The following is a 15,631-nucleotide window of genomic DNA, read 5'->3' as shown; positions in this document are numbered from 1 at the left end:
TTTCTATCTAAGTTTACAAACGTATTCAATGTTTTTTAGAATTTGTCAAACAAGTTGAAAATACGTTGCAATAAAATTAAGACTATATTTGTATCAAGACACGAATATTTCTTGAAGGTTAATTTACAAGTTTTTAAAAACTAATATTAATATGTGCATCCACGTAACAGATTACAGGCATCATTACACTTGTCTATGCTTGTCTGATCGGTATCTTGACTTTCAATCGACCTCTGAAGAGAGTTACGGTACTACGACCGAAAAATCTAAAAATCGTAAAACTTGCCGTCACGTCGAATCTTCGCGGAGTCCCCGAGCACTGCATATCTTTCACTTTGGTCGTCGATGGCAGCAGCGACAGCAGCAGCAGCAGCAGTCGGCGCGACGAAGCGCAAGGAATCAATTTCGCGTCCAGCGAAGGAGGAGGATTCCCAGGCTGGCGCGCACGTAATCAGCAGCGGAGGAGAGCGACCGCGAGGACGGAAGCGAGTTCGAGGGAGGGGAAAAAAAAAGAAAAACGAGGTAGTCACGTCACGGCGCGTGAAGCAATCAGCGACAGGTCCGCGTGCGTTACTTCCGCGACCGGAGTTTCCAACGACGTGTCTGAGAGATACGACGTCGACTCGCGTGACTTTCTTTCGGTCGCTTCGATAAAGAGAAAAACGAAAAAAAAGTTGATATTTACGTCGACATATCCAGCGATATGGCTGCGAGAGCAAATGATTTTTTCTGGTTGGCAAAACGTTTTCAAACTTGGCCAGAGCAGACTGTTTAAAAGCGAGAACATAAATAGGATCCGCGCGGCGCGGCCAAAGAAGGAATAAGTAATTTCGCTCCGCGCGTTTTAAGAAATCCAAAAGTGACTTTGCGCATGGCAGCACAAAGAAGGCACTCGACGTTAGCCGCGCGCGTGTACCGTCAAAGGCCGGCAGAGTAAATTCCAAGCAAAACTCGCCCCCTCGCGAGGAAGCTCGAAAACTTAAAAGTTAAACGATTTCGAGACAGGCAGTGAGGGACCTAGCCTCGTGCGGAACTGGGCGCGCAAAGCCCATCGCGAACGAGCGAGACGTCTCGCTCCTCCTTCGCTCGAACTTATTACGGAGCAGTTTGCCGGCATAAATAGCTCGCGAGCTCAACGGGGAGCCTGCCTTGTTCTGATTCGCACGTTGGTTCGCTTGCGCCGATCGAGTGGATCCGAGGGCGTTGATGATGGTTAAAAGTCGCAGCAGATCAGCATTAACAGCACCCGAACCTTCATATTGGCTGTGCATTGCTGCTGCGGAGTTCCGTCTTTCCGATATACCCAGGTAGCAGAATTTTAAAAGCAGTTAATCGACGCTCGAATGCTCAAGTGCAAAACTAAGCATCTCTTACACTACGAATGACAAAGCGTTCTTAAATGATGCTGAGGGTCATTGAAAGTAAGAGTACATTGAACATCTACAAAAGCACAAAGACCGGGTAAAAGTCACACCTTTTCATTTAAAAATATTTCACTAGCCATTCGTCTTGCCTTCGTGCAGAAACGGTAAGAACTATGTTAAAAATTGAATCAAGGATAATCCATAGACTACGAGTAAGAAACTGCAGCTATAAGTGTAACAGCTCGATCCGACTCTCAAAAGAAAGGTAAGGGCGTAAAATTTTTCAAAGCAATACGGACTGTGCTGGCCTGTAAGAGGTAAGTTAAATGCAGTACACCGAGACAGCGAGTCAATGTAGCATCGGGGGCACTCGGGGAGCTTTAAATGAGGTCAGTATCGACTGGAAAATGAAAAGAATAAAGGTGAGGTTCTTTGAGACGGAGCTTACGCGAGAGGCGACGGCGAGGAGCAGCAATTTTGCAATTTTGCGCGCGATCTACCTATATTGCCGCTCGAGGCCGTCCTACTCGCGCTATTGCCCATCTCAGTTACGAGAGCCGCAGTCACGTTTCAGGAGAAGACAAAATGACGCAGATGACAGCTGCGTGCGACTATTTAATCTGCCGCTCGAATAAATATCTAGGTCAAAAGTTTATTGTTATCGTTGCCAGCCGTACGAGTCCGACATTTTTACGAGGGATCAAGCGTACCGAGTGCTTTTCAATTTGAAATTAACTTTTATGAGATCCAATTTTTATTATTCCGCATATAAATGGAGACTTTCGGTTCGGAATCGCTCGAATTATTGAATTTTACAAGCGTTTCAGCTCTCGCGATCGAATGTTAACGAGCTTCTTTTTCGCGTATCGTGTGTGTTGACGGGGTAGTGGACCATTATATTATTTTTCCTTCAATTTCTTACTTTTCCCTTGAAATTTCGTCTTCGGTAAATATTTCATGCAATGAGATGTAGATGGAAATCGTCAACGTTCAGCGATCTGTTCAGAGATTTTTTGTTGAGGATCAAAATGTTTATTCATTTTTTTAATTCTTCGACTTATGCGATGTCAACGATAAACAAGGTTTTATAAATAATTATTCCGCGGTTTATTGCAACTTTAATTGCATTTAGCATCGCCACAGTGACCCAGTGCCCTCATGCCCCTATTGCAGAAAATAACCACAATTGAAGATGCAACCACGTGAACAAAAAGAAAATAGTTCATTATAAAGTTAAGTATAATGAATAGTAAGCGTTTGCGTGTCTTGATCAAATAAGTAATTTTAGCAAACAAAATATTTTATAGTAATTTGCACTACATAAACATATTTATGTGCTTGTAGAAAGAGTTTAATTTAATAAAGAATTTTAGCATTAAAAATTTCAGTCTGAAAGGATTGTTCGTGAATGTATGTGTAGTTTATGAAAGGATATGAAATAATGAATGCGTAGTTTAGGCCAATATGATCGATATATTATAGGCCTAAAAAATTGGGAAAAAACTCCACAAGGTTCGGTTAGGTTTGATCTTGCGTGCAAACTATGTTTGCGCGTAAGCGCAAACGGAAACCGCCTAAATGGAGAAAACCCTTTGGTTGATTTACATTCATAAAATGCAAACTGATATTGTGATAACATGCGATCATGCGTTCAATCCATGTGTAAAGAAATAACAACGCATTATGATTAATTGATTACAATTGATACTTAAAGGTATGCATATATACTATATGTCGGATGTAAAAGAAATTGAAATTGGTTAATTTGTGGCTAACCGACCAAGTGATATGTGAAATCAAACACGTGGCGTTGTGATGTCGATTGACTACTTTGTGGCTAGTCGACCAATATAATGTACGTGATGAATTAATAGTTTTTTAGTCACTGTGGACTTAACTATTTTGTGGCTAGTCAACTAATGATATGTATAAGTGTTTGTGTAAATTGTGTTTGTGTTACCTGAGTTCGAGGAGGGTTTGTCTCGCGGCGATTGCTAAAATAGCACGACTCAAACAAAGAGAACTGATTGGAAGAGTTATTTAGAAACTAGAATAAATACGCGTCTATTAAATACTATTTTAATAAAACTAATTAAGCTTAACTATACTACATTAACAAATTAAATAAGTTAAAGAAATTCTGTTTAACGAATGTAGAATTCAAAAACGTGCGATTAGTTCGGACGAATGATTTATACTGCCTGACCTCCACAACTAACCGATAACGCGCTGTCACCCGAAACGCATACACTCCCCTACTCTCCTTAAATAAGAAAGAAAGAAAAGTCATATAGTTATATCGTAGTTAGGCATACTGAGTAAGTATATCGAGAAAGGAGAAGAGAAAAGAGAAAGAAAGAAATAGTACGTGGCCACTAGGAGAAAGGAGAGAGCGCGACGATATTACAACCTTATATTACGATACTACCCCTTTACTATATAGGAAATACTTTCGTCTTTCGACGAAACAAAGAATGAAATGTAATTTTAAAAAGTTTCTCGATTAAATATCTTCAGTTAGCTGATTTACGATCTTTAATACTATAAATAAAGTATTCTAAAGACAACAACAACAATAATAATAATAATAATAATAATAATAATAATAATAATAATAATAATAATAATAATAATAATAATAATAATAATAATAATAATAATAATAATAATAATAATAATAATAATAATAATAATAATAATAATAATAATAATAATAATAATGATAATAATAATCGTAATAATAATTTACCGCAATAACATTCTACATTACAAACAGTATTTAGTACTTATTTATTTACTTTTACTATACACATATATTATTAATGTAACCAAATCACTTAATATTCTTTTCTTTTTATAAATTTTGTAATATGCATCATCGATGATATTTTAAATGATTAAACAATGTAAAAAAGTTTTTCATGAAATTATTATTTAATATTTAATATTACGTTGCGGGTTCGATTTTTAATTGAAATTGTACACAGTTTTCACTTGCTAAATTTCAAACTTTTTCGCGTGGAACAATCATTAATAAGATGAGAGTGAGCTAAAGCACGTAGACTTTCATTTCGAATTTTAATATTACATTATATATAGAAGAGTTAAAAAATAATTGTACCAGTAGCAGTTTGTTTTGTTTATGAGATTTAAGTCAATTTATTAGTGCTCATTAGTTATTTGATCAGTGAATTTTGAGAAGCTTGTAAAATAATTACACGCAACAAAGCATTTTGGTGTGATCGAAAAGATTTTGATAATGTAGATAAGCGACAAACGCATGAATTTCACTATGTTTCAACGGATGCCAGTATACTAGTTTATTTATTACATATCTAGTATCTTTATATTCACCACATAATATACATATTGCGTGTTCGATGTTGTTGTTACTTCAACCAACTTATTTCATATTACACAACTAACCGGCTAACGACCGGTCATGAAAAGTATGGCCACTTAAAAATCTTAATTGTCACAAGCCACATTATCAATAATCTTGATGAAAAAATATGGCGCGAATAGAAAAAAAAAATGAGCGGCAAGAATTGTAGCGGATGATTTGGTTCCACGGGCTTAGCCCATGATGCTGGTGAGTTACAGCGCTCGAGATAAAAGATATAGACTGGCTGCTGACTTATCGCGGATGAGGCGAGTTTTAGAAGGATAAGACTGAGGAAGGAATGGGGGTTCTTTCTCTCGTTCTACCTTTTCTTTTAATTTCTTTTTTCTTCGATTTCCCGAGGATTGCTCCATGGCGACTTTAAAAGGCTTGTTACCCCAATGAGATCTTTGCGGGCGCCAGTAAATTTCCCTCTTTATCCGTAATTCATTCGATTCCCAAAAAGTTCCGCAGCTGCTTGAATTCTAGCTAGTAAAATTTAATATGAGGCATTGAAGATTTTCAAGATAAAACGTTATTCCAGAGGTCAAGGAAAGCTTGGATGATTAGAACGATTATTCTTGGTGAAATAGAAGTTTCGTCGTAAACCAAGCTCATAAGGAAAGTCGCCATTGCTAGAGATAATATTTCTTTATAAAGTAGACACGCGGATACTAATCTTGAAGCGGTCTTATAGCGCCATAAATGTTTACGATCAAGCCTGAGCAGTCGCCCCCAGCTCTGCTGCCTCGGTCCCGTAATTCTTAATCCATGAGCGAAGCGTGCGGAAGCAAAAGTTTTTATAATCACGCTTGGACGGCTGATTATCGTGCAACTTTTTCCATCTGCGCTGCATCCCTGTGAAAGAACGACGCGCATGGAGACGAAATAGAGGCCTGGCGGACGATAGAGAAGAGGCACAGAGAGAAGCTTACAAGCCTTTTTTAACGAGGTTGCCGTTTGCAGATCCTTTCTCTCTTTCTCTACCTCTTTGGGGAGAAAAAAAGCGCGCCGACGAGGAGCGTTTAATTATTAAGTTTCGAATTCTAAGCCTCCTCTTGGAAATTCATCCGATGCCCCATTAGCACGCGCGATTTCACTTCGCTCTCTCTCTCTCTCTCTCTCTCTCTCTCTCTCTCTCTCTCTCTCTCTCTCGCGCGCGCGCGCGGGTAATTAGACGCTTTGAAGGCGGCGTGCCCGCGATGTTTTCACAGTACAGCCACACTTGACCCGGCATCGGCACAGCATTTTCCTCTGCTTTCATTCGATAAATCTTTTTGATGCATTTAATGCGCGGAGCACCCCTCTTTGCTGCTTGCCTCTCTCTCAATTATACTTGAAATGGTGTCTACCAAAGAGTCTCATTCGTCAGATGCCCGAAGAAAGAGCTTCTTTTTTTATGCTGGGTCGATGAAAACGTATTGGCGGTCTAACTAGTGACGAATTTATTCGAGGTACGATAGCGGCTTTCGATTCTTGCAAATTTTTTCAAACATCAAAGGAAAGTTATACGTATATAATTTTTGCGCGTAAAATCTGCATACCCAAGCGACAAATCGTTCGCCGAAACAGCGACCTTTTTGAAAATCATCCACGCCACATTAGTCGCAAAGAGTTATTCAGCGCAGAGCGGCTTTTCGTTGCTCAAGTACTCACCTTTGATCTGCCTTGCACGCGTTTCTCTTGATTCAATTGCAGCCACGCATCCCAGCGATGACGGTAGATATTCAGAACATTCCATTCGTTCAGTTTGACGGTCTCGGAACTTCTCACAATACCCACGCCACTACCACAGTCAAATCTGAAAGACAGAGTACGAATTCTCTAGTTAATTAATTGCAGGAAATATTGAATGCTTTTCACATTTGCATGATATTGATATCGTGTCGGAAAATCTGTGTCATGAACTAATGTGGTACATGATTTTCAGTGACTTTCATTCGCATAGAACTTACATTCTCAATGTTAAATAGATTTATTTTCAATTAAGAGACCATAAAATAAAATAAAGTCGATTGATACCTTTAGTCGAAGCTAATCGCGGAAATATTAATAATTTAGCAACAATTATAACACGAAGGTATCGGAAATTCAATAGAATTCCCTTCATTCAAAGCTACACAAAAAACATACATACAACTCAAATTTTTAACAATTCAGTAGTGGTAATCAATGACAAGCACCACACATTGTTATAACAATTGGTCGGAATTGATTTTAAATTTCTCACATTGTTATAGCAATATTGGTGCTTATCTCTGATTATATCATTGTTGAATTTTTAAAAATTTTAATTGTATGTTTTCTGCATACAAGGGTAATTTTATTATATTGATAAGGGTAATTCTATTATATTCTGGAAATATTGACGGTATTGTTGCTCATTACAAGTATGCTCAAAAGGATCTTTGGGTTTACATATAACAATTTCTTGCGAGCAAGAAATTATTAGTGAACATATTTTATCGTTAATTCACAAGCCTGATATTAAGATAGACTAGCCTTAAAAAACGTACGTAAAGGTAAACCATCAAAGTTATAGAATATCATTAAAAAGCACTTTTTTTAGATCGAATATCTACGGGATTCAAAATAGGTCCAGACCATATTAATCATATCACTACCAGCAAACATTTTGTCGAATAAACTCACAATACCCGTGAAAAAAGGTTTTTCTGTTATCAATGTATGAGTCTCATTGACATTTATAAAAGTTAGAATTAAAAATTGACCACAAAATGTCACTGCGAATCAATGTTCTATCATGCAATAAAAGCCAGCCAAGCACACTTTATCGTCGCATAAATTCAATAAAAATGCAAGAAGTGAGAAAAAGAAAGGAGTATCTCTTAAATCAAGGCAAAGGCACAAAATACCCTCGCAGTTTCACGGCAAGTGGATCGTACGGCAGCAGCAGCAGCAGCAGCAGCAGCAGGCGTGATAAAACGTCGAGAGAAAGAGAGAGAGGGAGAGAGAGTCCGTCTAGTCGCGTTAAAAGTCCCAGTAGGTAAAACAGCTGGTTCGAAATAAATCGTGCAGACTTCCGAAATTGTCGAGGCAGGCAAGCAGTAGTAGCAGCCAGTAGTATAAGTCAACGCCGGCGTCAGGCCGATTAGCCCGCAAACAAATGTCCAGATCGATATCAAACGAGCCGACCCTCGTTTGTACATGCTAAACTGCGGATCTCGAAAATAATTTGCAAGGACCGTTGTTATACGAGGAACAGATATACAGAATGGTACTATAGTTTTCGTTTTTTCTTTCTACTTACAATAACGTTCGGTTGGTTATCGCTACAGTTATGCTCCCCCTGCGATCATTCATGCTACGATAAGTCAAGCGAAATAATGACGAGTGGCTGTCGTGAAAATTAATAATAGCGCGCGAAAAATAGATTCCCATTCGAAGTCCCTGAATATATATGCAACATTAACAAACCGTCGCCGCTTTATCGGAGCTGAGCTAATCAAAGAACGCAGGCAACATTGATGAAAAGTAAATTCAAGCTTCTACCTCTCGTGCAGTCCTGAAAAAAGGAAGGGATTTAAAATGCACGCCCCACTTTACGAAAACATACACAGCATTATAACGCTCCGGCGAGGAGCAAGAAGCTCTCGTCAATTTCATTTTGCTTTTTCCTTATCCCCGACAGTGGCAGCAACGTGTACCGCAGTCGCGCATTAATTCTCCAGGAGCCGCGCCGCGCAAACGGAACTTGCATGTGGAATGCGCGCCTGGGAGAGCGCATCTATCTTTACCTTAATGTCGCCAAAGTGAAAACTTGGCCTCGTTTCCTTCTTCTCCGCCCGCGCGTCTTTTATCTCGCGCGCGCGTTCTCGTTTCTTTTCAGCGCGTTGCATGTGTTAGTCGTCGAGGTGACGACGAGTGCCATTACTGTCTCTCTGCTTCTTTCCGCGGATCTTACAAATGCATTTGCAATGCGATCGTTTTGTTGTGTCCTTTCCTCGTGCGTATATACACCCTGCTACTTATCTTCGCGCTTGTTTGTTTGTTTGTTTTTTTTTCTTCAAATTTGGTTCGAAATGCGCGAGCTCGATAAAGAATTTCCATATCTTCATACTAGCTTTCTCCTACGCATAAAAACAAATGTGATATACGCGCGTACGATATTCACTCCGAACGATAAAACATGACGATACAAAAAATAATATCCATCCGAATTCGGTCGTTAGCGTCGTATCAACAAGAGCGAAATCGCCATGAGGACCTTTCGATTCCAATATCTGTGCGCGAAGCATACTCGATTCGGAAATGACGACGACCCAGATATCAAGGAGAAACGTTAATTATCCGAGCTACTCGAAAGAAATTTTCAATAGTTCGCCGCGATCTCTCGGATACTCGGATACACATTGAAAATAACGACGCGCGCATCGACACTCGCCGCAGCGTGACGCGCGCATCGCGTATATAACGAAAGCGCGATAGCTCGAAAAGTTGTATCGGAAATGAAATTCGCGTTTGGACGCCGGCCAACTTCTGTTACTCCATTCGCTGCCCTTTTTTCGTCCGCCGCGATTATTCTTTTGTCGACGGATGGTCCTATTTTTTGCTTATCGATCGTCGAATATAATAAATGTCGATGGCCCATTGTCGCTCGATCTTATTACAAAATTGGTCTGAGGTGCCGATCAATTTGCAATGTTGAATTCGTACTTCAGCCGCTGTTGAATGTCCTTGTGCCGTTTGTCATTCCGATATATTAATTGGGCCTTTAGCGCTACTTACCAAAAAGCCTTTAATCATTCAATTTGACTTGTGAACTAGGCAAGAGCCAATGAGTTAAGTTGAACTCTGTGATTGCTCTCCCCCTCTCGCGGATAACGTTATTTGCTCCGTTGAATTAGACTGGAATATCATTCATTTCCAGTTCACTCGGCAATTCTCTTTGAAATAGTTATTACATTTTACATTCGTGCCTCCTTTCGTGCGAAATCGTTGATGCGATTCATCCACTCACGATCATATTTTCAAATGTTTAACGTACTTGCGATAGTCTTACGGCTGGGCGAAGCTCAACGCGTTGTGCAAAAATATCGAAGCTTGCTCTACTTATCCCGTGACATTTAATTGCGTGATTTCGTTCATTTCACGTTATTTTTCATTATTTTATTATTTGACTGTTTCTTTCTCCGAATGAAATGACATTACAGCGAGGCAGACATTGACTACTTGAAAAAATTGCTAGCCACGGTATTATTTCCAGGCAACTTAAAATAATAAATGTCGTGTATTTTTTATTGATTACGTTACCACAGACGATAATAATTTATAACCGCTAATAATGATGAGATAAGACGTGAGTCCGATATGACAAAAAATGAAGATTCCACAGGCGCCTTCCATATACGAGTAGGCATACGAGCGCTTTTAGCGTATAATTCGCGAAAAATTGCACAATGCATTTCTTATAAAGCTCGTCGGTGACAATAATCCGCTGAAAATTGAAATTCGACGAGCACGTCTCTCGAGGCAGTGCACGTGCACGCGCACGCATAAAAAGGCATATCTCTCACCTGAACTCGACGTATCCGTGATGTAAGATGAGCGCCATGAAGTCCCCTTGAAGATCGTCCCTCTCACCGGCAAGCAAGAGTACGCCGTCCCAAGCTTCTGGTCGGAACTCGAGCTGTAGCTGGACGTGCTTGTAGGCGGCGTGCAGCGCCGGGAAAGCTAACCAACCCAGACCGGTGAACCGTGGCGACCTCACCTCCTCGTCTGCAACCATGAAAAAAAGCATCCCCGTGAGTCGGGTCATCAGTGCGCTCGTATAAGCGCTGGCATCGTAAAGAAACGAAAAAAGTTTCCTTTTTTCTTTCCTACGAATATCGACGGTTATTGGCCTATTAAGATTACGAGGTCGACTTGCTTGGATATGGCCTTATTCTTTCTTCTCCTTCTCTTTCGGACGGCGAGAGGAATAAGGTGACGGCGGAGCTCGTTGCTTTTATTCATATTTCGCAATGAGCAAAGTTTTTCTCTTTTTTTATTTTTCTCCGCCCCCGAGAGCCTCGCACGCGCGGCTATTTCGCGTCGAGCGGCCATCATTTCTTTTATCGTTATTCCGATACGCCGTACGATTTTCCTTCGGTCCACCGCGATTTTACTTGCCGAACAAATGACACCCAGCAAAACGAAAGAACCCTGCGCAGAGGAAGCAGTCGAGCCGTCGTCTTTGTTCAGGTCTGCGCTCTGTCGAACGATGTAATTGCTTCATCGATACTCGGACGACCAACAAGAGCTCATCGTAAAGCTCGAGTGAAAAAAGGTATTAATCGTTGGCGCGCGCGCGAGTCAACGCAACACAATTGCACAGCGGCTCGCACAGAGTGAAAACTTTGCCGCGGCCACGTTCGCGCCGAGCGCACGGTGCACTTTCGCTGTGGGATTCGCGTCATAGAAGTGCGGGAAACTGGAACGACGGGAGATTCCGCGCAAGAGACAAAGGTGAAAGAGGCGAGCTCGCGAGCGCGGATAAGGCTAGGATTTATCATTGGGGCGACTTTGCGGCCGCTTATACACGAATTGAGCGGCTCTCTTCTCCGCTGCAATTCGCGAGCTGCTCACTTTGTGTGCCGTTCTGCTCGGCCGCCGCTCTCGAGATGTACGCGGATCAAGAACTTCAGAGCCGCTGGGGAATTGTACTCTCGCCGAGCGTTTGCCGTTCAATTTCGCTGTGTTGTTTCAAAGTGCAATGGGAATATTGTGTGCGCGCGCTCGCAGTTTACGAGTGCTCTTCATTTTTTCGTTGCTCTGCCAGGGATATTCTTCTTTTCTTTATTAAACGGAGAATGGCAGTTTTTGTAATTTTGAGATATTGTATGCCGACAGTGATGCCACGCTTCGTTTGCTCTTTTACGCGAGGTGTACCTTTTTCCGACTGCTTTCCACGCCTGCTATCGAGCCCCCTATACTTTTTTTCGTACGAACGTTTGCTTCTGCGTCTGTTTCCGCACATATTTGTTCGATCACTGAAATACGGAAGTTAATATTTCCACTTATTTCCTTTTCCGTCAAAGATGTGTTATTACGTACAGGCGATTATTTATTGTTGATCGAAGTGTATGTGAAATGATAACACTGCTAGAAAAATATCGGACGCGTAGAAATAAGCAGACAACGACAATGCAGACGCATAAATATACATCTCGGTAGTCGATCTTGCTTCCATATCTGCCCAAGCACCCTTCTATTGCCAACGATCGCCCCTTTTCTTGTTCCGCGCACTCCCGTAGCAGCTCTTTTGTGACGAAAAATTCCGACGATCGCGCGGTGTCGCGCAGCTCAACAAAGTCGCAGGCCTCCCTCGTTCTCTGTGTCTCTTCCTCTCTGTCTCGCACACACGCAATCGCCGAAGGAACGAGGAAGCCCTTGCGTTGTCATGCGAGTATTCGACAGAGACAGCTGTACGCGCAAAAGGGAAAAGTAGAGGCGAGCCCGGCGGCCGAACGAGGAAAGAGCAGGCGTTACGTCCGCGGGGAAGGAAAAGAAAATTGCACGGCGAAGCCCTCCCGCTGATCCCATATGCGTTTGCACGATAGAGAGAGAAAGCAAAAGGTCATATCAATCACGTGGAAAGTGAGGATCAAGCCCCACCCAGCCACCGATAAATCGGGGGACGAAGACGTGGGCTCAGCTTCTCTTGCGCTGCGTGACGCGCCGCTGCCGCCGCTGCGCGCAGGCACGCGAGAAATGGAAACTCGATGCGTGTAGCCGCGTATACGTGCCGGCAAGACCGTATCTCGTGGCCCTTCTTACTTGGCCGTGCAGATTTGCTCACTAGAACGGAGTGAGGGCAGATTTTCGCTTTCGCCTGCGCATACACATCCATGCCGCGCGGCCCGACTTATTGAAATTTCGCCGTGCTGCCCGGCTGTATTTTTAGTCGTGGGTTATTGCATTTCAAACGTGGACCTTCGAGGCCCCGAGAATATAGCGCTTCGAGCGGGCTGCTCTTTGCTTTTAAGCCACTTGTTTCGTTCGACGTTCTCTTTGTGCTGCGCGTCATAACAAGTCGTTTACCTGCTATAACGTCGTCTCGTCTTCTTTTTTTCTTTTGCTTTTCTTTCGCAAAAATTGCACCCGTCGGCTGCCGGTGATTATGAAATGTTTTACGATAGCGCGAGAACATTTTCTCGCGACAGAAGTTGAATGTTTTTCGGGCAAATGAAAAGTTAATATTTAAACAAGGGAGTTCAGCGCAGTTTTCTTTTCTTCAGTAGAGAATTTTACGTCAAGCTGAAAGATATAATTTAGAATGTTCTTTAACGAACTACAGCGATACGCAGACTTGGTTTTCGTTGGCATTTTAATTGTTAGCTTAATTTAACGTATATTGAAAGTTGCACTGAAAAAGAAAAAATGCGAACGACCGACTTCCGATACTTCACTAATAATCGTCGGCGATATCAAATGCCTTCACGATTACCACCGATCGAGCGGAAAGCACACGAAACGGCCAAAATCCCCACGCGATAAGTGCCAGTGAGACATAACGACATAAATAAAGTGCACCTAGACGAGAAATAAAGAAAAAAAAAGGTCCAATCGGCAAGTGTCTTATATCAGGTTTCTGGCAAGACGAAGTGGTTCTCGCGCCAATTGAGCCGTTCTCTCCTCTGACTTATCGCCCATCTCTACCAATCGCTCCAAGACGAAGAAAAGCTCCAGCTCTGCCCATCCCAACTCACGTTCGATTTCATAAAGATATAGAGGGGAGTAAATAGGATTCCCGCGAATGCGCGGCGAACTCGTACGTAGTCTCGCGAATGAACGATGCCGTGCCAGACTTTCGATTTTAGGATGGGAATAAGCCTACGAGCGCTGAATTCTTCCGCTTGTTTTACTTTTGAAGTATGTTGCCGGAAGCCTCGAGGAGGAAATAAAAGAAAGTTGTTCACTCCCTCGCAATTTGAATCGGATAATTACAAAGTTGAGACGGGAACTTTCCGAGGATTTTAAAAGTTGTACGCTCGAGGCGAAAGTTTTGTAGGATTAATTAAAGTGTTTTTCTTCACGCTCGATTATCAATCAGATTATTATTTTTTTCTTATAAGTCGATACATTAAACGCGAAATCACAGGAAGTCATTTTTCTACGAGAATGCCTCCTACTCTCTTTTTCCGCTCGGGCTCGCTCTTATCGCATCGTAATACTACTTTGCTGCGAATAAAACAACCATTTTCCTGTCGGGAATTTTAATATCCGTTGAACTTGTTTTACCGAGCGAGAGAGAACAAAAAAAAAAGAGGAGGAGGGTTGCTTTTCTATACCAAGTGGCTATTTTTTGTAATACCCGATATCCTTGCGAGACCTTTCTAGCATGTAACATGATTTTCCTCTTAAAAAATCGAGAGAATAGACGAGGATTCGATTTTAACAGACTCTCTCAGCTTTTTGTATGACTCGTATTCCTTTTCTGTTTCGCTTTTATTTGGTCAGAGGTCTCGGAATTTGCCAGGCTTTATGAAAGTAACGGTTTCCCGTTATTCCTACGTGACGTTAATTTGATTGATCTGCACGGGCGCACGACAACTTCCTTTTATGCAAATTAAGCCTGAAAAAGTTTATCGAATATAAATCTCTGAACGAATACTGTTCGCCGTCTGGTAGTTTCTCTTTTATACGATGAGAATTCGATTGGCATTGACATGCTGCTATAACCGAGTTATTTATTAAAATACATTTTAATGTTAAAATCGTTTGGCATCGCGCAACGAAATTAACAAGCAGTTCAATATTCAGTCATGTGCACATTTGCAATTTTAATAATGTAAAATGGCAAACACAACAAACTCGCTTCACGTGAAATCAGGCATCGAGTCAAGCTGATGTTTCGCGCTAGTCTTGATTTTTCCGAAGTAAGAGGCAATATGGAATTATTTAACGAGCTAGGTGCGTGTGAGTTGTCTGCACTTTAAGAAGCCTCGCGCGCACTGTTTCCCCGGAGGTTCTTGATGAAATTCCAACTGTAGCGTGATACACCACAAGTGAGCGAACATTACTCTGTACATAGCTGTGTTTCTCCATTAACCGAGAAGAAATAAATAAAAGTCACTCGAGTTTTCGAGAGCTTCGAGAATGATTAAACTCGACTTTCAAAACTCGGAAGGATTTCACTCGGGTTAACCGCAAGAGAAGCGTTTTCCTAAGCCAAAGTTCTCTCTCTCTCTCTCTCTTTCTCTCTCACTTTCGTGTATAATAATTAATCATAAACTCGTGGGTCGGCTACTGGTCAGGTGGTCACCGATGCAGCCAGCGGATTCCCAACTATGTATATGCATATATAACGGATAGTCCTTAATCCGAAGCTCTCGTGTCAGGTGCGATATAGCTCGTTGACGCAACGTGCGCCTCCGACGTATATGTACTGAATGTGCTAATGTCACGCCGAAGCAACTGACCCGCACACGTGCACGGACACCGTGCTCGCCTTCAAACTTGTGCGACTCTTGCACGTGACCTGATTTCTTTTCAGAGCTTTCTACGGTAGATATTGCTGTTCAGCTGTTATTGAATATTCCTATTTTCTATCTTATGAAAACGATGTGTCGCCAACATCCAGCATTATGATTTATAAATAACGTTCGCTTGGTGGAATTGGCAATGTTTGTCATTGGTAATGCGACTCGCTTCAGTTTCAGGCAGGCGAGTTATTATAGAATAATAGCTTCAAACTGTGATTTTGACAGACACGAGACCACGTGACAAGTAAAGACAGTGCGACAAATGGCAGTTATGACAGTAATTTGCTAGGGATCAGATTTTACGTTTTCTATTTTCATAGTTCAGATTTTGTTCGCTATTTTCTCATAAGCTGATGTTTATATTAATTTACACTGCACTAGCTCTGGAGAGCACGAAC

At 41.6% G+C, this 15,631-nt stretch overlaps 1 protein-coding gene across 1 annotated transcript in view; it reads right to left on the bottom strand.

Annotated features, from left to right (window-relative positions):
- Nucleotides 1-15,631, bottom strand: part of LOC131663503 (pikachurin-like) — a 113,524-nt gene that overhangs the window by 29,465 nt on the left and 68,428 nt on the right. Inside the window, exons 6-7 of the mRNA XM_058933953.1 lie at nt 10,284-10,485; nt 6,403-6,547 (exon numbers count right to left, since the gene is read on the bottom strand). Of these exons, the coding sequence (XP_058789936.1) occupies nt 6,403-6,547; nt 10,284-10,485 (347 nt within the window). The remainder of the gene's footprint in view (nt 1-6,402; nt 6,548-10,283; nt 10,486-15,631) is intronic.

Source organism: Phymastichus coffea, unplaced genomic scaffold (genome assembly GCF_024137745.1).
Source record: "Phymastichus coffea isolate CEN01 unplaced genomic scaffold, Cenicafe_Pcof_1.1 PCOF00036, whole genome shotgun sequence".
NCBI lineage: Eukaryota > Metazoa > Arthropoda > Insecta > Hymenoptera > Eulophidae > Phymastichus > Phymastichus coffea.
This window is presented reverse-complemented; position numbering and strand designations above follow the sequence as displayed.